This window comes from Dendrobates tinctorius, unplaced genomic scaffold, assembly GCF_039654945.1.
Source record: "Dendrobates tinctorius isolate UK_male_01 unplaced genomic scaffold, ASM3965494v1 ptg000164l, whole genome shotgun sequence".
Taxonomy (NCBI): domain Eukaryota; kingdom Metazoa; phylum Chordata; class Amphibia; order Anura; family Dendrobatidae; genus Dendrobates; species Dendrobates tinctorius.
In genome coordinates, this window is record NW_027361831.1 from 1882407 (window position 1) to 1908229 (window position 25823).

The following is a 25823-nucleotide window of genomic DNA, read 5'->3' on the forward strand; positions in this document are numbered from 1 at the left end:
TCTGCGAATCTCTCCATCATAGCCCACACCACTGCGAGGAGCTCGAGCTTAAAAGAACTGTAATTGTCAGGGTTACGCTCGGAGTCATGGAGTGAGCGACTTCCATATGCGATCACTCTCTCCCGGCCATCCTGAACCTGTGACAACACAGCCCCCAGCCCGTGAAGACTCCCGTCAGTGTGCAGGATGAACGGTTGGGAGAAATCCGCATAAGCCAACACTGGGGCATCTGAGAGCGCAGCCTTGAGGTCTTGGAAGGCCTCTTCCTGAGGGTGTTGCCACTGGATTTTTCGCCCATTGGCCCCAGTGGGAGCCCCCTTCAGCAGGTTGTGCAGGGCTCGAGCTCGACATGCAAAATTCTTTACGAAGCGACGGTAATATCCGGCTAACCCCAGAAAAGCCCGCACATCTTTCACCGTCTCAGGGGTAGGCCATTCCTGGATAGCAGCAACCTTCTCCCGGGATGGCCTCACACCCTCTGCCGAAATGACATGACCCAGATACTCAATCTGAGAGCCAAATAGGTGGCATTTCTGAGGCTTCACCTTCAACCCGTACTTTTGCAACCGGCTGAGTACCTGTCCCAACCGCTTCAGGTGGTCCTCAAAGGTGGCGGCATAGACGATGATGTCGTCCAGATGTTCAACGTAGCCTCAAAACTGAGATCTCCCAGACACCACAGTCCCATGGGCAATATGAACGCCGTCTTGGCTCTACCTTCTTCTGACATGGGCACCTGTCAGTACCCACTGGCCTAGTCCAGGGTTGAAAAATATGTTGCTTTTCCCAAGGCGGACAGGGATTCTTCTATGCGGGGCAGTGGATATGAGTCTTTAATAGTGCAAGCATTCCGTTTACGATAATCCACACAGAATCGTAGTGTACCATCTTTCTTCCGGACCAATACGATTGGGGCCGCCCAGGGACTATGACTTTCCCGTATCACCCCTTTTCGCAGCATTTGGGCCAGCAAAGTTTTCACCTCTTGATAGAGTTGTGGCGGAATCTGCGATATCGTTCCCGGATAGGGGCCGCTTCTGCTGTAGGGATTTCATGATTGATGGCGGTGGTACACCCAAAATCGTCCTCTTGACTAGCAAATACTTCATGGTACTGTCCCAGCAATGTTTTTGTCTGTGAGAGTTGGGCTGCAGTTAATCCAGAAAGCTCAGCCCGCATCTTCTCCAAAATCTTTTGGCCCTTCTCTTGTGCCGAGACTTCATGGGCCTGTAAGGTTCATATTGTTACTTCCCAAGGATCCTCGGGGTGTACTTGTAATTGAACCGCAGGAGCAGGCAGCACTTCTTCTAAAGGCCTTACTAATTTGGCCAGCACAGTCCGTGCTTTCAGAACGGTGTCTTGGTCTTCAAGGTTAACGCAGCGCACCAGGACGGCTCCTTTTTGCACGGTAGCCAGGGAACGGGCCACCAGTATGCCAGGAGGTAAGCGCTCCGAGTGACACGGCTCCACCTGCACCTCCATGCCCTCCAAGGGTATCGGGGCTCGAATGGGCAGGGCCACCACAGTCTGTCCAGGAGGTAACATGAGCAGGGGAGTCGCTGGCGTGATGACCTTACCCAGAGCCTCGCCTTCCTGGCAGTCATGATGTACCCGTGCTCCCCGCACCAGCTGCTGGAATACCTGTCCCTGGGCTGTGCGAGAACCCCACTGCTTCAGAATCCTCTGTGTAGGGTCATTAAGCAGTAGGTTGCTGAACTCTCGTAGAACATTCATGCCTAGGGTGACGGGGTGTTGCTTATCAGCTTCTCCTTGAGTCAGTACCACCCCTCTGCGACCAAGGGATTTACCTCACAGCGTCACTTGCACCCACACCACCCCGGCAACTGGGACCGGCAGTTGGTTGGCAGCTACTAGTCTGATCACGGGCCCCCACTGAGGCCTTGCTGCTTCCAGGAAGTTCTGTTGAAAATACGTGGCGGGCATAGTGGTTACTTGTGACCCCGTGTCTACCAGGCACCGGACGGCCCGGCCCTCCACTTCTGCCCAAACCACCGGGCATTTTGCTGCCAAATCTTTGGGACTTCCACCACCCCTAGTTGTGGTTTTCGGCTCCGAGTGGCGTCCCCCCAGCCCGGAGTCCTTTAGTTTAATGGCGGCCGGGGTGGGTATCTCCCACGCTGCGGACACTCTCGGGCAAAGTGGCCTGGTTCTCCACACTCAAAACACCGGGCCTGTGTAGGTTGATCACCCCACGGGGAGCGTGATCCCCAGAAGCCGGAGTTAAAGCCAGGTCGTCCAGTCCCGGTCTCGGTTCTTCTCTTTACTTCGGCCAAATCGCCCTTGTGGAGGAACACACCCAGACCCGTTCCTCCCACGTCACCACCGTGATGTAACTACACAGGCACAGCTCTCCGGCGCCCCCTTTGTCTCTCAGGTCAGTAAGGGAACTGCACCTAGAGCAAATGGTCGCCGGGGAGGAGGTCCTGTTACCCGCTGGGGGTTGTAAGATTCGTGATCAGAGTAAAAGCATCAGCCCAAGATTAAGTTTATAGTTTATTTGCCTTAAGGGCGCACTAGATAATTACAGAAATATACAGTAAATTTGCAGTCAGAGTAAAATATAACAAAAAGGGTACAAGACTTAGAGATATTAAGCTGGAGGTCAATTTACCAGATTGTAGGGTCATGTGGGTGCTGGGGAGCTCTGCAGTCAACAGGGACAAGAATCTTAGTTGCCGGACAGACCCCCAAAGCATGGGCCGCTGCTCCCCTCGGCAGGTCTGTCCCCAGGTCCTTCTTAGATCGTCATCGTCTGGATCTTCTGTGTGAAAGAATGACTGTCTGCCTGGGGCTGCTAGTCATTAAACACGCTAGGTTCCTCCCCCTGTGTCAGAGGGTGGGCTAATAATCTCCACCCCTTTAGCCCTCTGCAGAACTTATTTCCAATATCTAAGAAAGGGGATAACTTTCTACAGCATGATGGGATCAGAACATGAGAGGTACCAGTGAAAGCGGTTTGTTTTGCCTGTCATGTGGAGTGCAAACATGGCCCCATTGGGCCACTGTAGAGGGCCAATCTCTATATCTCAGGAATCAGTGCTCTAATCGACTCGGTAGTCACACTGCCAGATGCACGATTTCCTCAGGGTCACCCGGATATTTTCATGTGTCCATAACTCGAAAGATGAGTTCATAATCCATGCTCCTAGGATGGAGCCAAATCATCTGGGACACACAAGGGACGTATATTCCTGCGTCTGCTAGCAGGTACATTCTAATTGAAGCTCTAGGTTTTTTTCTGGCCCCCTGCTGGCACGGCTCCATACCTGAGCTTTGAAGCTCTCTTTTGGGCCTATCCTCATTATCACACTAATGGCCCTGGCTATTTAGCATTGGAACACTAAATCCTGCTTGTATTTACTAAGTACACAGCACCTGGGGGTATAGAAGCCGTTAGCTGCCTGTAATTCCTGAACTTAGACCAAAATGGATGCCAAGCTGTTATGAATGAGTCACCGTAGGAGGCAAAAACAGAAATGCTAGCTAAGTCCAGAAAACCAGAGAAGTTGGCAGCTATCGGATTGCAGACCCCTGAACCTATCAACAACAACTAGCAGTAGCCGTGGGGGGTTCCTACGATGCCCTAGACCCCTCGATCACAGCCGGAGAACTGCCTAGCCTAAAGACAGAAAGGGAAATCTAAACTGCCCCAGAGCAGACCCCAAAGCAATAGGCAGCCCCCAACATATAATGACGGTGAAGCAAGAAGAAAAAACACTAACACAGATAGAAAGATAGACTGAGCAAATGATGGGGCCCAAGCTAACTAGGTAGGACAGGATAGGGAAGCTGCTGTCTGCAATCCGCGAAAAACCCTATCAAAATAAGAGCCAACAGACTGACAGGGAAAAAGGCCCTGAAGACGCTAGGCTTCAAAAAGACTATGTCAGTACTCAGGTATTTTCTGAAGACAGAGCAAAGCGACAAAAAGGAATTCAGCTCACCCCAGCAGGGAATGGCAGAATCCAGAAAAGCAAGGCAAACTAAAACCAAGACACAAATGCAAAAAGGCAAAGCAGAAAACTTAGCTTTTGAGGAGCAGGAATCAGACTGGTCTCCTAGAATTCCACAGAGAAATCACCAGTGAGGCAGAAGGGCGTCGACTGCCTTATATCCAGTCAGAGATCCCTGTCGCCCAGTCATCCTCTCCCAGCTCAGGTGCTTGGTAATCAGCCTCACTACCTTCCTTCACCAGAAGAGGGAGTTCATCAGACCTCAATGGTGAAGGGGAAAATGAACTCATAACACCAAGCTCAGACATGTGGCCCCATATCTAAGATGGCGGCTGCTCCTTCATCACAGCCCTTAATACTTTTCAGCTCTTGCTTCATCTCTTCCACCTACTGAGGCTCCTTGACCACATTCGCGGAGGCCTCCACACCTCGGACTTTCCCCACGGGGACCGCCATCCCCTGCTCTCGAGCACGTGCCTGACTTCCCACCTCTGAAAAATCTATTTGGGGATTCATCCTTATCTGTCCCCGCAGTGCCTGTTTGACTAATGGATCTCGCAAACCAGTCACCAGTAGGTCACGTAGGGTAATGTCAACAGGTCCTGCCCCTACCCCGTCCTTTCTTTCTATAGCCGTATGCAATTCTGGGAGTACATTCATATACTCTGTGATCGTCTCCCCCTCTACTTGCATCCGACTAAACAAACGGGTTCTTAACTCTCCCACATCAGTAGGGTCCCCATGGGTCTGTTCTACTATCTGTAACACTTTTTCAAAAGTGATGCGGTGACCCAAAGGTTTCAACATCACTGACCTCCGCGCCTCCCCGTCCAGTGCCATGAGGGCCACCTCAGCCTCTAGATCAGGGGTCATTGGGTGCATCCGAAAGAGCCCCCGCATCCGCTCTGTCCAGCTCCATAACATAGTATTGGAGCCGGAAAATCTAGACAGGTTGTTCAGCATGGCCCCCAATGATATGCTGGTACGAGGACCCTCATCATTTGTAGAGTTAACAGCTCTACCCTGATCTGGGGCACCACTGTCTGTGCTCGGAGACTGCATCCTGCCGACTACGCCAAGTGTAGGGTTCTAGCAGGTTCGCAGGATGCAGTGATGAGACATGAGACTGGGTGTGGTTTGTGAAAATAACTTTTATAAACTGTAGCCGCTCGGGCTATATTGAGCAAACAAAAAGTATGAACAAAACACCAGTCCACGCAGGGATTCAACAAACCTAACAACACTTCCTTGTGGTAAATGCGACTAACCCGGTGGGCCCGGGTGCTATAGGCCACGTATGACCAAACTGGGGGTCCTTATCTCCTATAGTACACTTATCCTTCCAGGGGTCTGTCAGGATCACAGGCGTGGCCGTGTAGAGGTCGCTGATGTGGCTGCCTTGACGCCTCGATACTCCGGGATGAAACTGGGCTCGACAGGCCCTTGAAGAAACGCTGACGGTGGGGCGCAACAGGCCCTAAAGAAATGATGCCGGTGGGGCACAACAGACCCTGAAGAAAGGATGACGGTGGGGTGCAACAGGCCCTGAAGAAACGATGCCGGTGGGGCACAACAGGCCCTGAAGAAACGATGTTGGTGGGGCGCAATAGGCCCTGAAGAAGCGATGCCGGTGGGGCACAACAGGCCCTGAAGAAACGGTGCTGATGGGGCGCGGTGATGATGCAGTCTCTAAATATAACCATTCACCAACCTCTGCTCAGGGTCCCTTAGCAAACCGGACGGGGGCCTCTACTACCGCCTGTAGCGAGGTGGTGCCCCCTAGGGCAGGTGATGACAGGGCCGCAGCTGTGGGAGAAGGCAGGGGGGCAGTGTCCTGACCGCTGTAAAGGAATGGTCTGTCGTCGCAACGGTTGCCCGAGGTAGCCGCCTTGTCACAACATGGTGGGAAACAGCGGGAGTCGCTGTATGGGACCGTATGCGGGCAGCTTTCCTTTCACAGGCCCCTGTCGGTCTCTCCACAACACACCGTCTGCTCCCTCGGTCCTCTCTGTCTCACACGGCTTCCTGTCTGTTGTCCTGCTCTCTGTCAACTGCCACTTCAGCGCACCCCTGCTCCTTTTAAGCTTGCCCCGCCCCCTGTTTCCCTGACAACTTCAGTCAAGTCTCTCCCTTTATTGTCCTCCCAGTATCGTTTCCTCAGGAACCCTGAAGGCGGTCCCCTGGGTACCTGTCCTTTCACTGTCTGGGAGTACTCCTCCCCACATCCCCACCCCCCATGACTAAGCGTTTCTCAAGCCCTAAGCTGCTGTTGAGTCCTGAACTACTCCCCCTGCCATCTTGTGGTCATTTCTAGGTACTGCACTCTCTTGTCTACCTTTCCCAGCTGTCACCCTTCTATCCTGTCACTCTCCATCTCTAGTGCACAAACTGTTCCCTCCTACTACCAGTCATGTCTGTCCGTCAAGTCACCTTCCCCACATGTGGACAGGGTGGAGAATTATTACTGTGATGTGGATAAGGCAGAGTCATGTGTGTATGCGGTGATAAGATAGAGCCATGTATGAATGATTTGGATGGGGCAAAGCCAATTGGGTATGAGCTTGCGGGGCAGTGTGTGCGGGGTGGCACCATGTGAATACTGGTGTAACAACCCTGCTGGCATCACTGCATGGCCTCCCATCCCCTGCACACCAACTTACTTTCTGCTTCAAGCCATGCTGTGAATTCTGTCTGTTGCCAGCTCTGTGCCTCTGCTCTCCATGTTTCCAGACTGTGTGTATAGGGGGTGGCGCCTGAACTCTCTGGTTCTTATGCAGTCAGGGTGCACCTGTGTAATCTGTCCCTGACCAATCACCTGGAGGCCTTGACTATTTAGTTTCGCCACTCCCACTGAAACATTGCCTGTGCAATGTCTAAACTCAGTTAGCTCCTTGCTGCTGAGCTAGCCAGGCCCTGTCCTATGTCTTGCCTTCTCTGAAGGCTCTTAGTCTGTATTCCTGTGTCTCGGTACCTTGCCTAGCATTTCTCTGTCCGCCTGCCAGGAGGCAAAATATCCTGGTCCTTGAGTCTTGTTCCTAGTGCCTTGTCTGTTCTCTGCCCACCTGCCAGGAGGCTGAATATCCTGGTCCTTGTGTCTTTGTCCCTGTCTCTCTGTCTGAACTCTGTCTTACCTTTGTCTATCAGTCTCCCTTTCTCCTTGTCCGTGGCTCCCTTCCTTGCTGTGTCTTTCCTTGTGTCCTCCCTGTCTGTGCATCTGCACTCTCGCAGCTATATCTGTGCATCTGCACTCTCGCAGCTATATCGGTGCATCTGCACCCTCGCAGCTTTATCTGTGCATCTGCACCCTCGCAGCTTTATCTGTGCATCTGCACCCTCGCAGCTTTATCTGTGCATCTGCACCCTCGCAGCTCTGTCTGCACGGCTCCCTAGCCGCTCTGCCTGCTCCGCACTCCTGCGGCTCTGCCTACCTGCACCTCCTGTGTGAACAGGTCCAAACCTGTTCCTTCATATTCCACTCCTTCCTGCCTATATTCATACCTGCACCTCCTGTGTGAACTGGTCCAGATCCTGTTCCAGCATACACCACTCCCTCCTGCCTACACCTGCTGTGTGAACAGGTCCCTACCTGCTCCTTCTCATACCACACCAATCCGTCCTGTGTCTCCAAGCCGTGCCCGCCTGTCCTGTGTCTCCAAGCCGTGCCCGCCTGTCCTGTGTCTCCAAGCCGTGCCCGCCAGTCCTGTGTCTCCAAGCCGTGCCCGCCTGTCCTGTGTCTCCAAGCCGTGCCTGCCTGCCCTGTGTCTCAGCCGTGCCTGTCGTGTCTACCTGCCTGCCTGTCTATAGGCTCTGTCAAAGTGACTTGTCCCCGAGTGGGACCAGCAGCCACAGCCAGACACCACCCTGGAGTGGCACCCGACAGCTATCTGACGCACAAGCCTGACCTCACCATCAGAGGCTCCAGTGAAGACCGAGGTAGCTGTTGTAGTCACGCCCCTTCCAGGGTAGTCTGGTTTGTGGCACAGTGGGGCCACAACTCCCCGGCTCGCGCCATTCAGCCAAGGCGCGAGCGTGACAACTGGGCAAGGTTTTATGTTTTTTTATCCTCTCTCTGACAAGAGAATTTCTTTGACTGGGACAAATTTCCTTTATTGATTTGAGTAAGTATAACCTGGAAAGGGGGGAGGAGAAGCAGCACTATCTATGTGTAGTAAATGTGATGAAAATTTATCAAAGGGTCACATCCTGTAAGATTTGTATGTATATTGTATGTATATTGGAGAAATTACTGTTCTTAGTTGGATATTTTAATTTTTCTAGACAAACAGTAAAATGTTATGATGTTCATCAGTTGAGTTATATTTACATGTATTTTTGTCCACTCTGAATGTTAATTACCCACCACATGAATACATAAGAGGATAACAATGATCGGATCCTCTTCTTGGGAAACTCCACTTATGTGAAATATGAGCAGGTATAAGTAGGTTATATGGGGCATTATTTTGTAGACACCTGATGAAGGCTTATCTAGCCGAAACGTGCTGTTAAATCTTATGTAACTATTGCACTTTTTAAATAAAATACTTTTACACGGCCCACATTGAGATATAAGACTCCATGATGATTATATTTCGCTATTCCTTGTATCTGGAGACCTCAAACAACCATCGGAAGCCCCTCTCTGGATCATCACTTACTCTCTTTATTGATGTGACGCAGAGATTTCTGGTCTCATAATAAAACCTTTTCTCTGCTAGCTCCATAGATTGTAAGCTTGCGAGCAGGACCCTCACTCCTCTTGGTTTCTATTGATTTATGTGATTATTGTTATTCTGTAATGTCTTTCATTATCTGTACAAGTCCCCTCTAAAATGTTAAGCGCTGTGAAATATGTTGGCACTATAGAAATAAAATTATTTATTATTATTAGTGTGGGACCTCAAACTCAATCTCGAGGCACCAAGTACTTATCTGGTGAGCAACGTTTGTTTTCCAGCCTAGCTGGCTGCATTCTGGGCCAAGAGTATTTATTGTGGCAGCCTTCCATCAGGTGAAGAAGAGTCTGCCTCCTTATTTGGCATCATATCACAGTAAGAGATCTAAGCATATCTGACCGTTGGGTGTGTAGCTGTAAGGAGGACATATTGCCTGCGTTTACGCCTTGAAGAACAAGTGGTATTGTAATGTGAACTGTGACTTGCCTAAGTAATGCCGATAATGTGTGTTCTTTGACTGTAGGGACAGCAAGAGTTATTGATTGCTATTAGCCCACAGTGGGAAGGGGCTAAACTCAAGGAACAAATGACAGTTCCTGTCAGGAAGGCCGAAAGATCTAAGGTCTAATATGAGCAGTGCTGCATGACATGGGTGTTCATAATGAGAGAGGAGACATGGGATAGTGAGATCCTGAGCAGTATAGCAAAACAGTGATCGATCAGACATGGGTCCTGGATAAGGACACCTATCAGTGTGGTCTAGGGTTTATAACTTAGAAAATGGGACACAGCAGGTGAGATGAGAAGAGATAAGCACCGGCCATATTGACAAAGTAGCTTTCCTAATGGGAAAAGGATGCAGAACCATGGGTTGAGCATAGACTCTTACAATCTGATCTGTAATACTAAGCTGGGCTGTGGTGAAGTGAAGGGGAATGGTAGAAATAGAGAATAAATGAGTAAAGATGAAGGAATTGAAACTGTGGAAAATGCTCTGTATTGTGAAGAAAACGTTAAAATTGTTGTATACCCGCTGTCTATGGTATATATTGCCTACCAAGGTCCTGTTCAGTAAAATGTTTATTTTTGAATTATGGTCTCCGTCATTGAAATGTCAAACATCTGGTCCTGGCAAATCATTATCATTTGTTACATGTGGTCTGCACGGGCTACACAGCACAAGTCCACACACCGAGCCAGGACCCCCCACCTTCATGTAATGATCTGGGGTGCAAGAGACTAGTATGTTCCCAATGGCTACCACCCTGCACCACATGCACGGTGAAAGATGCTTGTTGATGGGTTTAGGAAGCGACTGCAGTTATTTATACCAAAGGGTGTGACACGAAATATTAAGTAGAGGGTGCCAACAATTTTGTCCAGCTAATCTCCCAGGTTATGTCCAAATTGTCTTTTTTTTGCTATGATGATTTTGTTGTTTGTTCCAATACACACAATAGGAAATTAACACGTGTATAACAAAATATGTCATTGCAAAAATTTTTAGGGAGAAACACCATTTTCTAGAATGTGCAAATTGCCTCTTCAGAAAGAAAGAGGACTTTTGCGATCCTACTACCAATAGGTGGCGCTGTAGAGTAAAAGTCCTCTTTCTTTCTGAAGAGGCAATTTGCATATTATTTTCCTAGAGGAGCATTGCACGGCGAATAAGTCTCCTTACCTTGACAAGCCACAGCTGGCATGTCACTCTCCGCAAGGAGAAACCTTACCTCTTAGACCATTTTCTAGAACAATTTTAAGGGCATCAATACTTTCGGCCATGGCTTCATGTTGAAACGTCTGATTTTCTGTGTACTGAATCTTTTTTAGTAGAATTGTTACTAGGTCCTACTCAGTAGATTAAAGTTAGGTGATTTATTACAGGTAGGCGATTTTGCCTTTGCGTTATGTTCTAACAACAGGTGCTGAAGTAATCATGGAACTACAGATTAATGTCCTGATATGTCGTAAAATAATAACTTACAAGGATACTGGATCATTGAAAATTTCCATATCCATACATAGTATTGGCCTTCTTTCTGGAACATTGTCAGATCACTCTTCTAATCGTAGTCCTCAGTTTCCGAGATATATGGGGTTATGATACCTAAACTTTGGAAATTAAACCTTTTTTGGTTACCAGTGATTGATAGTGGGGAGCAATAGGGAGTCCACCTTCTGAATGCTTTCGGATGCATGAGGGGAAGGCCTCGATGCATAGAGCATGTGGCACAGTGAAAGAAGATTTTAGGGGATCCCTTAAAGAATATAAATAAGACAAATGTGAGCCCTTAGATAATGGATTGCACCAGACACTGAGGGAGGCTTAAGACAGATTTGTACAAGACCCTTTAGTGAGAACCTAGGACAGATTACACAGAGCACAGACTAAACTAAAACTAGATGGTCATGGCCGATAAGTAGTAATTCTTCTTTAAACATTTTGAAGAATGGGAAAATGTAACTCATCTCCAACAAGGAGTTGTACATATCAGCTCAACTACATGATTCACCTTCCATACTGAAAATATACTTCTACAGTATCGCAAACAATGAACGAGATCACGTAATTTCTCCATCAGGCCAATCTGGCAACACCATCTACGGAATCAAGAGACTTTCCTAATGTGGCTCTAAGCTTGGAAACATTGAAACTATAGGATCTATGACCACTGAAAAGCCTCCTTGGGTGGATGGCCTTTCAAGGAAAATATACAAAAGAAATAAAGATATTTTGCACCCAAGCTAGTGGACGTGTTTAATAAATCTCTGGTTCGGGAATCTTTGCCACCATCAGTGCAGTACACCATTGTTGTCTTGCCAAAGTCTGGGAAAGATGCCTTCTTACCAGGTTCATACTGGCCTGTCTCTCTTTAAACAGCTTATGTCTAGATATTGGGCAAAGTACTGGCCAATAGATTGGATATAGTATTATCCACTATCATACATCAGTAGAAAACCATATTTATGTCTGATAATTCCACCTCCATAAATATTAGGCATCTCTTAAGCCTTCAGATCCCATCAGATAATTACAGAGGAGGAACCATATTCTCATTGGATGCCGCACAAAGCAGCTGACAGTGTTGAGTGGCCCAACCTAGAGTTGTAAATATACCATAATCAGCAGGTTTGGTCGGAGACCCCAAGCTTTGTTTGTTAGGGTTTGTAAAAGAAATGACACTACACACACGGTAAAACTGCGGAAGGACGTTTATTGTTTCTTGCACATAAATTGATAACATTTAGTTGGATTCAGATTAACCCTCTTACAAAAACGTGATTAACATAGTTATTACTACAGGACTGTATGAGAAAGGGATTTATTCTACAAGAAATGCTAGAGCCAAAAATGAGAGAATCCGGGTCCTGTGGCTGGATACTCCGGGCCTGGCCTCCAGTGTATAAGACCGGGATGGGGTCATTGTTTCTAGAGCTTCTCTGCTCGGTATAATAAGACTCACCGATCTTATTCATATAAAGAGCGATTGAGAATAATAGAAACTGCCTGAATATGAGGACCTTGTCTGATCTTTATGTCCTTGTATAAAGAACCATGGAGATAGCGCTATAGCTCTGTATAACATATGATGTTGCTGTAGCCCAATACTTCTATGCAGGTGGTCTCTTTATAGATAGTTGTATCCTAGCATTCCAGGTAGGGAGAAAGGAAAGGTATGGAAGTTGTCTTATTGTAATTTCTCATTAAAATTTGTAATAAAAATATCCAATTAAAAAAAACTCTTCCCAGCATTTTGTTTGTGCTTTCAGATAGCCCAATAGGGATACCAAATAAGTATTTAAAAAAAATAAAATTACAAAATTTATTCCAAAACCGTATTTGGAGAAGCATACAGCGTACGCTGATGCAGATATATTTCCAAAAGAGGGGAAATTGCTAATTCCAAATTCCTTTGTGTTTTTCATAGCTATAATTGCAGTTGCAGGGCTCTTTAGTTGTTGTCCCCTGGACAAAGTATATTTTAATCAAGAGAATTTGGAGTAATAAAGTTCCACAGTTGAACATGTTAAAATAAATATATATATATAGCTGAGCTGAGATAATTGTATAAATGTGCCCATGCTGTGCACTGTGTAATGTCTGTGTCTGACCATGGAGGAAAATTATCTCAACAGATCACAGCTCCTGGGCAGGTGAGGAAGTAAAAGCAAATACAGACAGGACAGTATGGGATCACCGCTGATTTTGTTAGGTCAAACATTTCCATTCCTGTTAAATACATATTTTACCTCACAGAAAGAATCCGCTGTGATCCCACCCTGTCCTGTCTGTATCCTCTCGCCATTACACAATACACAGCAGGGACACATTTTTAAGATTATCTCAGCAGTGGGGTATTTTTTTAAACCTTCAATTGTGGAAATTATTTTTATTCCAAGATCTATTGATTCAAATGCACTTTGTTCACGAGACAGACAACCCCTTTATGGAAAGAAATATATGAAAAAAAACTGTTACTGAGTAATTGTAGAAGTAAGATAATATTATCCTGGCTATTTAATGTCATAATGAGGGAACAGGAAAAGGTAACTGGGAGAATGTAGTTGGATCAATGAATGAATCACATTCATCTTGTGTACTTTGGCAAAGTATAACATTTTGCAAATGTTCATTATACATAGGCTTTGATAGCAAAATTAATTGTCAAATTTGGCCAACAAAAGGGACCCTAGATGTAGTATTAAGTTAGCAACACCTATCATATGATATGAATATGCTGTATTGCGGTATAGTCAGCATGGAACATTCTCATCTGTCTGTCATCTCATGTCTTACAAGACTTAATTTAGAGCTAAAATCTTTCCCACATTCTGAGCATGAATATTACTTCTCCCCTCTGTGAATTATCTGGTGTGCAATAAGATGTGATTTCTGCTTAAAATATTTCCCACATTCTGAGCATGAATATGACTTCTCCCCTGTGTGAATTCTCAGGTGTTTAATAAGATTTGATTTCTGGTTAAAATATTTCCCACATTCTGAGCATGAATATGGCTTCTCTCCTGTGTGAATTATCTGGTGTATAACAAGAGAAGATTTCCGTTTAAAATCTTTCCCACATTCTGAGCATGAATATGGTTTCTCCAATGTGAGAATTCTCTGGTGTTTATCAAGATAAGATTTCTGCTTAAAATCTTTCCCACATTCTGAGCATGAATATGGTTTCTCCAATGTGTGAATTCTCTGGTGTTTATCAAGATAAGATTTCTGCTTAAAATCTTTCCCACATTGTGAGCAGGAATACGGCTTCTCCTCTGTGTGAATTGTTTCGTGTGCAACAAGATGTGATTTATACTTAAAATCTTTCCCACATTCTGAGCATGAATATGGCCTCTCCTCTGTGTGAATTCGCTCATGTCTAACAAGAGTTGATTTCTGGTTAAAATATGTTCCACATTCTGAGCAGGAATATGGCTTCTCCCCTGTGTGAATTCTTTCATGTGTAACAAGACGTGATTTATATTTAAAATCATTCCCACATTCTGAGCATGAATATGGCTTCTTTTTTGTGTCAGTGCTCTCCTGTCTAACAAGATTTGATTTCTGTTTAAAATATTTCCTGTGTTCCGAGCAGGAATATGGCTTTTCCCCTGTGTGAATTTTCTTGTGTACAGTAAGATGTGACTCAGATGCAAAACTTTTCCCACATTCTGAGCAGGAATATGGCTTTTCCAGTGTGTGAGTTCTCATCTGTTTAACAAGAAATGTTTTGTTGTTAAAATATTTCCGTGATGAATCAGAAGATAGGACCTTTTTAACAGAATCAGGTGATAGATCATTACTGTGACAAGATGAAGTACTATCTGGAAAATTCTCTCTCTCTTCAATTGCATCTTGTGTGCGATCAAGGTCCTCTGATTTAATAAATGAATTTGTCAGATGTCCCTGTGAGCTCCTGCTACAGTCATCTGCCAAAAAATAACAAAACATTTTTGAATAAAATATTGTTAATTATAATTTTACAACATTTGTACATAAAATGTTGATAGCAAATCTCAATTCAAATTATTCAGTAAGACAATAATAGTTTACAATTAAACAGTAGACCTTAAGCCATGAGCCAGTAGACCATGATGTTCCACTGTCTTTGCTCATTCTGCCTCCAAAATATTGGAATAAAAAGCCATAAAAACAAACACATGATGTAGCCAAAAATGATACCAATTAAAACTTCTACTCATCCAGCAAAAAGCAAGCCTACCACTTAGGACCATGATGGAAAGTCTTAGTCACTCACCGGTTAACGATATTTTTTGGAGTCCATGACAGCACCACATGAGAGAGGGGATCCGCCCTTCTGGAACAGGAAATCCTACAGATACATAAGGGTGGCACCTCTCCCACGCATCAGTTGGTTTACAGAGCACAAGAAGACCACCAAGGTTAATAGCATGGTTTATGTACAATACTCTACTTAACTATTTATTACCTGTGTACATATAAGAGGAAGAAGTGCACACCCAAACTAAAAGAAAGGGAGTAAATCTACGGGTGCTGTCATGGACTCCGAAAAATACCGTTAACCGGTGAGTAACTAAGACTTTATTCAATCGTCCATGACAGCACCACATGAGAGAATTACAGAGAGTAATAATTACTTAGGGAGGGATTACAGCCTGCAGAACCCTGACACCAAAAGAGGTCTGAGGAAGCACCCAGGTCTAGCCTATAGTGGTTGTAAAAGGTGCTCGGAGAGGACCAGGTAGCTGCCTTACATATTTGGTCGATCGAGACTTCCAATCTCTCCGCCCACGAGGTTGCCATGGCTCAGGTGGAATGCGCCCTCAGTTTGCCAGGAGCCGACCTGCCCTTCGAGGTGTATGCTAACGAAATGGCCTCCCTAATCCACCTAGCTAGCGAGCTTTTTGAAGCCCTAAGGCCTTTCCTAGTGCCCTGATAGGAGATAAACAAGGCATTATCTTTTTTCCAGGGATCGGTAACTGTCAGGCATTCCAGGAGGCATCTCCTAACGTCTAGAGTGTGTAGTTTCCTTTCCTTTTCATTCACTGGATAAGGAAGGAAGGATGGAAGGACTATTTCCTGCGTTCTATGGAAACTGGAGGCTACCTTAGTCAGGTATGTTGGATCAAGTGTAAGTATTACCCTGTCATCCCTGAATTGTATGCAAGGAGGAAGTCTAGATAACACCTGGATGTCACTTACTCTGCGGGCCGACGTCAGTGCTACCAGAAAGGCTGCCTTGAGGGTCACATTTTTTTGTAGAGGCTGATGAAATAGGTTCAAACGGGGCCTCTGTCATGGCCGAGAGGACTAGGTTAAGATCCCATAACATAAACCTATCTTTCACTACCGGACTGGACCTGCCTGCTGCTTTAAAAAAATCTATTGATCCAGTAGTTACTGGCGATGTTGCAGTTAAAAAGGGCACCCAAGGCTGACACTTGTACTTTAAGGGTACTGGTGGAAAGCCCCATGTCCAGACCTCTTTGTAAGAACTCTAGAATCTGCGCTATCAGTGTCGACTGTACAGCTACTACCCCTGAGTTCTCAAGGAATCTTTTCAAGATCCTAACGTAGATTTTGGTTGTGATTGGCTTTCTGCTCTTAAGCAGGGTGTTAATCAAGGCTGGGGAGAAACCTTTCTCTTTCAGCAGTGACCATTCAAAATCCATGCCATCAGATGTAGGCCAGCCACCTGAGGATGGTAAACTGGGCCCTGGGATAGGAGATCCGGGATGTCTGGTAGGACTCATGGTTCGGACACCGACATGGTCCTGAGGCATGAGAACCCATGGCCTCCTGGGCCAAAACGGGGCGATCACTATAATCTTCGCCTTGTCCTTCCTGACTTTCCTCATCACCGGGGGTAGTAGAGACAGGGGAGGGAAGGCGTATGCTAGCCTGAAGTCCCACTTTATCAGAAGGGCCTCTACTGCCAGAGGGCCTTCTCTGGGATTTAGAGAACAAAACTGAGGCACCTTCCTGTTCTCCCTGGTGGCGAAAAGGTCCACTTCTGGCGCCCCCCCCATTTTTGTACAATCAGGTCGAAGATGGAGGTTTTTAGGGACCATTCCCCTTGTTTTAGCAGGTTGCGACTTAAGAAGTCTGCCATGGTGTTTTCTCTTCCTTTTATATGCAGAGTTGTTAAAGACAGAAAATGCTGCTCTGCCAGTTGGAACAGCCGCTCTGCTACATTCATCAGGGGTCTGGAACGAGTCCCACCTTGGTGATTGACATAAGCCACGGCGACCTGATTGTCGGAGAATATTTGAACATGATGAACCTGTAGATACACAAGAAGGCTTTTAACTGCCTGCTCTACTGCTGTTAGTTCTTTCAGGTTAGAAGACATTTCTTTTTTTTTTTTAAATTCGTTTATTAAGCACAGGATACAAAGAATGTACAACGTACACAATGACTTATGATAAAAGACATTATACAAAGCACATGTCCATAAAAAAATGTAATACAAAAAAATTGCACATTCTTATAGATAAACAAGGTAACATGTATATTTCCTTCTCAGCATATGTAAAGGACAATTGCTTATGTATTTTCCCACATGTGTATCAACCCAGTTTCACAAACCTTGTCATATCATGCAACCGTAGGAACTAACTAAAACTCCTAAACTACAACTACTGCTACATCAACTAATATCTACTATTTCCGCAGCCTGGCTTCCTATATCACACTATGTCACATGTGACGTCTCAGTCTTGCAAAGTGAGGCGAGAGGAATTCCACCTCTCCCAGATTTTTTAAAATTTACCCGGGCATCCCCTGTTTTGGTATAACGTGCGCTCATATGGGACAATTGAGTTCACCAGCTTGATCCAAAACCCAAGGGAAGGACATGAGCCGCCCATCCACCGCAGTGCCAACACCTTTCGTGCCATAAACAGCGTCTCGCACAGGAAGACCTCAGTATAGCGATCCCAGATCTCCTCCTCCCACACCCCAAACAAACAGACCAATGGCTCTAGAGGGACAGGGGCTTGAACCAGGGATGTCAGCAGTGCAGTCACCTCTTTCCAGTAATGCAGGATAGTGAGACATTGCCACACCATATGAATAAAGTCAGCATCTGGCGAGTGACATCGCATACATTCTGACGACTGAAGCCGACCCATCCTAAAAAGTCGCACCGGAGTTAAATATGATTGATTAATTATACACAGTTGTATCATTCTGTTGTTAACCGATGGTGATACTCCAATCGGAGACTCCAGAATCTCCTCCAACTCCTCTCCTTGCACTTCAGGAATGAGTCGTTCCCACTTCGTCTTAATAGAGCTTATGACTGATTCTGCCCCTACTGACAGCATATATGGGTACAGGGAGGATATGAGACCCTGGGGACCCTGCGAATTAAGAATTCCTATTAGAGGTAACGATGAAATAGTATGGTCCACACCCCCATCCCTCATGTGTGACTGAAGAGCCGATCTCAGCTGCAGATAGCGAAAAAATTGAGATCTCGGAATATCATGTGTGGTCTGCAATTGTTCATAAGACTTTAAGGTCCCCTGATCATACAAGTCTCCCACTGAAGAGACGCCACACTGGGTCTAAAAAAAAAACAGCGGACGGGTGATTCAGCAGCTCGGGAAAATAGTTATTACTCCACAGGGGCATTTCAGCTATAACATCTTTAAACCCTATTACATTCTTTATTTGTCTCCATATCAATCGAGCCACCCGGAGCCGGGGTAATAGACGTGGAGCATTAGTTCTTTCCATCTCAAGGAAACCTAATGGGCAATCCGCTTGTGCAGCGTGAAGCAGGTGGCTTTCAGAATTAGGGAGGCAATTACCAGGCATCCAGTTATTTAAAGCTTTAGCCTGCCTAGCTAAGTAGTATAGGAAAAAAAATCTGGTAACGCCGCCCCACCTCCCCTCTTTGGTCTTTGTAAAGTGGACAATTTAAGTTTGGGCCTAGTTTTCCCCCAAATAAAGGACGTGACTAGAGAATTAAGAGTAGCAAAAAAGGACTTGGGCACCGCTACCGCACTGTGTTGAAGCGAATAGCTAAATTTAGGGAGTAATATCATTTTAATCAGATTAATGCGTCCAGCCACAGATAATGGGAGCCTACTCCAAGACGCAAACTTAGCTTTAATTAGTTCTAACAACGGGTGGACATTAAGTTGTAGATCAAGCGTACTATTATTAGAAATATGGATGCCCAAATATTTAAAACTAGACACAATGGGCAGCGTGGAGAGAGCATCCAACTGGGGCATCGGGGTATGGGAAAGGGGTAACAGGGCAGACTTCTCCCAATTTATATGTAAACCTGAATATTTACTAAATCCATCTATAAGGGATATCACCTGCGGCAAAGTTTCTTCCACGTCACTCAAGAATATCGCCATGTCATCGGCATATAGGCCTATGGTATCTACCCGACCTGCTATATCTATACCTCGGATATTAGGGAAGGACCTTATACATATTGCTAGTGCCTCTATCGCAAGAGCGAAGAGAGTCGGGGAAAGAGGGCAACCCTGACGGGTTCCTCCATGCAATGCGAAAGACTCAGATATAGAATTATTTATTATAATACGGGCCATAGGTTTCATATATAATTTTTTGATCCATGTTATAATTTTAGTACCAAAACCATATCTTTGCAAACATGCGGAGAGGAAAGGCCATTCAAGGGAGTCAAAAGCCTTGGCAGCATCTAACGATGCTAATGCCCATTTATTATCTGGCACTAGGGAGCTATACTGGACTCTTCTGATGTTAATGGAAGTACTTTTATCAGGCATAAAGCCCGTTTGATCAGGATGTATGAGATTCAATATATTGGAGTTCAACCTGGTGGCTAGAATCTTGGTAAAAATGTTATAATCCACATTCACTAGTGAAATGGGACGGTAGGATCCACATTCTAAAGGGTCCTTCCCCTCCTTCCGAAGCACTATGATATTAGCCCCGTAAAAGGATTCAGGCATAGAGTTCCCTTCCCATAGTCCCCGAAATACCTTCACCAAGAGTGGCATCAATATATCCCGATACTTCCTATAAAGTTCAATAGGGAACCCATCAGGCCCAGGTGCCTTCCCAGAGGCCATGTCTGTTATAGCCTTATCCATCTCCTCTGCGGTGAACTCAGCGTCCATAAGGGCCCGTTGTTCCAACTCTAATGTGGGGAATGATATATCTGACAGTCTAGACAGTCCAAAACGTCAAAGTCACTTTTAGATTCGTATGGCGACCTGTAGTAATCCTGAAAACAGCCAAGAATATCCTCTGTCGAAGACACCTGTATACCATCCGCCCTACGAATCTGTAATATCGTATTTGAGGTGCTGTGCTGGCGTACCAGATAAGCCAGGAATTTGCCAGTCTGGTTCCCCAATTCGAAATAGGATTGACGGGTGAAGAATAGCTTGTGTTTAGATTTAGTATCCACATGTTGAGTGTATAACCTTTGGGCCGCCAGCCACTCAATCCTGTTCCCGCTAGTTTGGTTGGATATATATGTTTTCTCTGCGTCTTTCAGTCGTTGCTCCACTTCGTCATCCCTCCCTGCGGTTACCCGCTTAATATAAGAGATCGTGGAGGACAAACAGCCCATCAGGTATGCCTTAAGGGTGTCCCAGAATAGATTAATATCTTGGGGTTCCGGGTGGGACGCAGTGAAACAATTCAACTGATCGATCGTCCTGTCCGGAGACCCTATGAGTTTTAACCAGAAGGGATTTAACTTCCAAGCTATTCCACTGTTGACTTGCCCATATTTGAGTTTAAGGATGACCGGACTATGGTCTGAGATTCCCCTACTTCCATGCTCTACATCAGCCACCCACATTGCCAGACCGCCAGAACCAAATATATAATCTATGCGCTATAGAGAGTGCCTAGTGGATGAGTGACAAGTGTATTCTCTTAACTCAGGGTGATGCACCCTCCACAAATCCAACCACCCACCACTCCCCATGAATGATGACAACGGGGTTGTGGTCGTTGGAGAGGACCCCCCAGTCGCTTCATCATCCAGCCTCAATTTATCCAGGTGATTGTTCATGACCATATTAAAATAGCCCATACAAATAACATCTGCGTCTGGGTAGTTAAGGGCAAAACTCATTGCCTTCTGCAGGAGGGATATTCGAGCCGGAGGGGGGTTATAAATACATAAGACCACATACTTCCTGGTGTTTATCAATGCGTGGACAAAAATAAAACGACCCTCAGGATCCCACTGAGTCTCCCTGGCTTCCCATCTGATGTCTTTATGTACCCACAGCGAGACCCCCCTCGAGTAGCTGGTATGAAATGTATGGGCAGACCATTGTACCCAGGGTTTTTGCACGCACCTCATCCCTAGTCAGGTGCGTCTCCACCAAGGCCACAACGTGAGGGTGAGTGTCTGACCTGTGAAAAGACCTTGATCTTTTTCCGAGGAGTTTTTATTCCTCTTACATTCCATGTCATACATATTAGCTCCGACCCCATATTTCACTCCGCTGGACATGGTACATAGGATTACCCGGGCAAAGTTTAGAGACATCACCTAGAGATTGAAATTGTTGCCAACTGCGATTATAGCCTAAAAAATACCAAAAACCACTACGGAAAGAAAACAAAGTGAAAAAACAACAAACAACATAGGAGCAGAGTCCTGTACTCCCATCACAAAACAAACTTGAGGATACCATCACTGATCGCAGTGTCCGGTATTGTTGGTGAGCTGGACGTCCTCGAGTAGAGCTCCAATCAGCCGATTAAGAGAAAATACCAACAAGAGATACATTAGGATTCTTTTCCAGCAAACCCTCCGTGGGACCGTAGCCACTCCTTCGCCTCCATCGGATCTGTAAAAAACAAAGTAGAACCTCCGTGGACCACCCGGAGCTGGGCCGGGTAAATCATCATGAGTATACAATATTCCTCTCCCGTAGATGTCTTTTGACCTCCGTAAACTGCGCCCGTTGTTTCTGGAGTTCCGCAGAGAAATCCGGGAAGATCGAGATTGTGGCATTATTGAATTTGATAGGACTCTTTTGCCGCGCCAGTCGTAGAGCCACGTCTCTATCCCTGCAATTGAGGATGCACGCTAGAAATGGTCTAGGTGGGGCTCCCGGAGGAAGAGGCCTAGTGGGGACCCTGTGAGCCCTCTCCACCGCAAAGATTGAGGAGAACTCATCGCCCAAAGTAGTTTTAAGCCGGTCTTCTAGGAACTGCTCCGGATGTTGTCCTTCCGATTGCTCTGGCAGGCCAATAATTCGGATGTTGTTCCGACGCATTCTATTCTCCAGATCACCTGCTTTTTGCTTCCATGCATTCATGGAGCCTGCCACTTTCGTTAGTTTAGCTTCCATGGGTGTGACGGTGTCTTCTACCTGGGATACCCACGTCTCCACCTCCGTAATGCGACCCTTCATGGTCTGCATGTCTTGTCGGAGGCGTCCCATCTCCGTGTATACGTCCTCTATCTTCCCAGACAGAGACGTCCTGTTTAAGGAGATGGCCTGCATGAGCTGCTCAGACGCCTGCTTAAGGGTGAATTCCTCCTGCTTATTCTCCTCCCCACCCTTACGATGAGCTTGAGAGGGATTATTTTTATTGGGTCTTGAGCCCTCAGAATGGTCCAATCTGGTGTATTCCTTCAGCCTTTTGGCCGCTGTTCCAGACCCCTTAGAACGATTCATTTCAGCACGATGGGGCACAACTGGGTAGCAGAAACAGTGCACTCAGAGCCCCCTGAGTCAGGGCTACAGATGGGTATAATGGTCAAATGGTGGCCGCAGGGTCTCAGGAGCAGTGCAGACCCGCAGCGTTACTCAGGGAGGCAGTGTCCAGATCCAGGCAGCAGATAAGGGCCACTATAGCCCAGGGAGAAACCCCCAGAACCCCACAGGGACACCGGCCAGAAAGGGATCCAGATCCCTGCAATGATGATGCTGGCAGGGCAGGCTATATAGCAGAGGGGGGAGCGCGGGGCCCAATTTTCCAGGGCTCACACCGCCTGCTCCCCTAGATCAGTCAGAATGTGCTCTCACCTTCCTGCTGCTCCTCCAGCGCTGCAGCAGGGGAACCCGGCGCCGCGTCTCTTACAAGCTGAGCACGCACCTCCAATATGGCCGCCGCTCCATGCAGACCCCGCTGGCCGTCCAGATTCTCACAGACGTGCGCTCTTAGAAATCCAGCCCCACACTCCCATGGGGGGTCCAAGAGTGTCCCCAAGTCTTGAAGGGCCAGAGGACAGAGAGATATCAGCAGGGGTAAGGGTCTGCTGACCGGGTAATGTTCAGAATGGCAGGAGCTCTTAGAAGTACGTCCTCTTTGCAGCGCTACATAGCCACGCCCCTAGAAGACATTTCTACCTGATGATGCTCCCATAGGCCCTGGACTAAGACCTCCCCCATGTGGGCCCCCCAACCAGTAGGGCTTGCATCCGTGGTGACCACACGGGTTATGTTATATTCCCAGGGCACCCCCCTCGCTAGATTGGTGGCTAGAGGAACACAATCAAGGGATTTTATAGTATTTTGGGACAAAGTCAACTGACCTTCTAGGTAACCTCCCAGGATTTTTTGATGAAGCAAAACCTCGCCCTGTAGTACCCTTGTATGAAACTGGGCCCACCGGACTGCGGGGACGCAGGATGAGAGAGAACCTAGGAGAGACATGGCTTTCCTAAGGGACATGGTGGGGTTATCGGAGGCGTTCAAGACCTGATGACGTAGGCAAATCAATTTTTCGGGTGGCAGACACTCCTGATTCTGAGAATCTAGGATTAGGTCCAAGAACTGTTGAATTTTCATGGGCTGTACTCAGGATTTTTTAATGTTTAGTAGCCACCCTAACTGTTCCAGGGCCGCCTTTGCTTTTTGCAATTGATCCAAACAATGGTCTGCTGTTTTGCCTACAATAAGAAAGTCATCTAGGTAGGGAACCACTAGGATATCTGCTTCATGCAGATGGGCCATAACCTCAGCTATGACCTTAGTGAACACTCGGGGGGCGACCGCAATACCAAAGGGAAGGGCAACATACTGGAAATGCTGTACCGACCCCTCTAAATGAACCGCCACTCTAAGGAAATGCTGGTGAGACGCATGGATGGGTATATGGTAGTAGGCGTCCTTTAAATCCAACACCACCATAAAGCAGTTTTCAAACAGTAATTTTATTGTGGAATTGATTGCTTCCATTTTAAATGGGCGAATGACCAGAAATTTATTGAGTGTCTTCAGATTGATAATGGTCCTGTAAGAGCCATCTGACTTACGGACCAGGAAGAGAGAGGGGAGTAGAAGCCTTCGCCTTTTTCAGCCTCCGGTACCTCTATCAGGACCTTTTTATAGCATAGGTCACGGATTTCGGATTCTAGGGCAGTTTGTTCCATTAGGGAAGACCTGAGAGGGGTGATCTTAAAACTGTTCTGGGGGATACAGGAGAATTCTAGCCGTAGACCTGAGGCTAGCAAGCCCCAGGATCCAGCGACTGTTTGAAATCAGTGACCAGGCCGGGTAGAGGGCAGATAGTCTACCTCCCACCGGAGCCGCTAGTCATTGGGGGGGGACTTCTTGGACTCACGGGATAATCCTTCCTGACGTCCCCCTCCAAACATAAACCCGGTACCTTTCTTCCTCTTATCTTCCCATCTGCCTCGATCTCTGGACGACCTTCTACGGAAAAATCTCTTCCTAGTGAAGGGACGCCTATAGGAAGGGGTTGGCAGGGTAGGGAATTTCTTTTTATCGTCCCCGGCTTTCTCCAAAAGTTCATCTAGAACTGGGCCAAAGAGATATTCTCCCTCACATGGGATGGAGCAAAGATGGGATCTGGTCTGGATATCTCCGGTCCAGCACTTCAGCCATATAGCCCTTCGGGCTGCATTTGATAGACCTGTGACTTTGGCCGCCATCCTTGCCGAATCATAGGCTAAAAAGGATGCAGCATTCTGGATTGTAGGAAGGGTCTTCAGGATGGACTCTCTTGAGGCTCCGTCTTTTAACTGTGACTCAAGCTGGTCCAGCCAGACCATCATAGATCTGGCTGTGCAAGTAGCCACTACCGCCGGCCTTAGGGCGCCAGCTGACATTTCCCATGTCCCTTTCAGATAGGAATCTGCCTTTTTGTCCAGCGGATATTTCAAGGAGGCCATGTCATGAAAGGGAATAGCAGATTTTTTGGATGCTTTAGCCACTGCTGCGTCCAATTTTGGGACTTTATCCCATCTGTTCACCAAGGGGTCCTCAAAGGGATATCGTTGCTTAAAAGCCAGCGGTAGGAAGCCCTTTCTTTCTGGTTTCTTCCACCTGTTCTAGACTCAAGCAGAAACGATTGGAGTTCTCCTCTGAAGAGGACGCAGAATAAGAAGTTGAGGGCTCTGACCAATCTTCATTTCCTTTAGGGCCAGCTGAGGAGTCCGAACCTGAGAAACTCGCTCCCTTTTTCTTCTTAGAGGATTCCCCTTGGGATAAAGACTTTAGAGCCTTAACTTCCGTCCTGATAATTTGCCTTAGACTCGTAGTGAAGTCAGGGGTGTCTACCGCCACCTGCAGAAGTGGGGAAAGTGTAAGGAAGTATGTATGGTAATTAGAGACTACCGCCCCCTAGCTTCTCTTTTTTTTTTTTTCCCAATCCCCTACCATCTGCCGTATACATGACTGACACAGTTTTTTAGGGTAGGCGTCTGGCAAGGGACAACTGCAAAGGGCGCACTCCCTGTTTTTCGCTTTAGCAGAGCACTTCCTCCCCTATAGGAGAGAAAAATATAAGGGGAACACTACATCAGGGCACATTCAGGAAGATCTCTAACCCGAGCTGTAGGAGTAGGTACCGGATCACGGGAGGGCGAGCTCGATCCTTCAGCCTGGAGGAACTTCTGTGGCTGGATTGCCCAGTTGTTTTTTCAGCTGGGAGCTTGCCTGGGGCCTCTCTGAGGCACGTTGCTGCTCTCGGTCTGGCTGGGCCACAGGAGCTTCCGGCTCATCCATTGCTGCAAATGGGCCAAAAGCAGCCCTGCAGCGTTTCTGTGGCTTTTTATGGGCCTCCCCCCGGAAATCCGGGTCAGCAGGCGACGTGACCAGGGGTTCCATTTCCCCCCTCACCCTCTTCGGGATGTCCATGCTGGCACATGCGCCGCCGCGACCCGGCAACGCACAAAAGAGAAAAGCCGGCCGGCATCTGACCTCTGGCCCGGCACCACTGGCCCCGTGCCCC

At 46.9% G+C, this 25823-nt stretch overlaps 1 protein-coding gene across 1 annotated transcript in view; it reads right to left on the minus strand.

The window, feature by feature from the left end:
• Window positions 1-24642, minus strand: part of LOC141052981 (uncharacterized) — a 98954-nt gene extending 74312 nt beyond the window's left edge. The window contains 3 exon segments of the mRNA XM_073550309.1: window positions 13430-14581; window positions 22652-22837; window positions 24417-24642. Coding sequence (XP_073406410.1) covers window positions 13430-14581; window positions 22652-22837; window positions 24417-24642 — 1564 coding nt within the window.
• Window positions 24643-25823: the final 1181 nt, after the last annotated feature.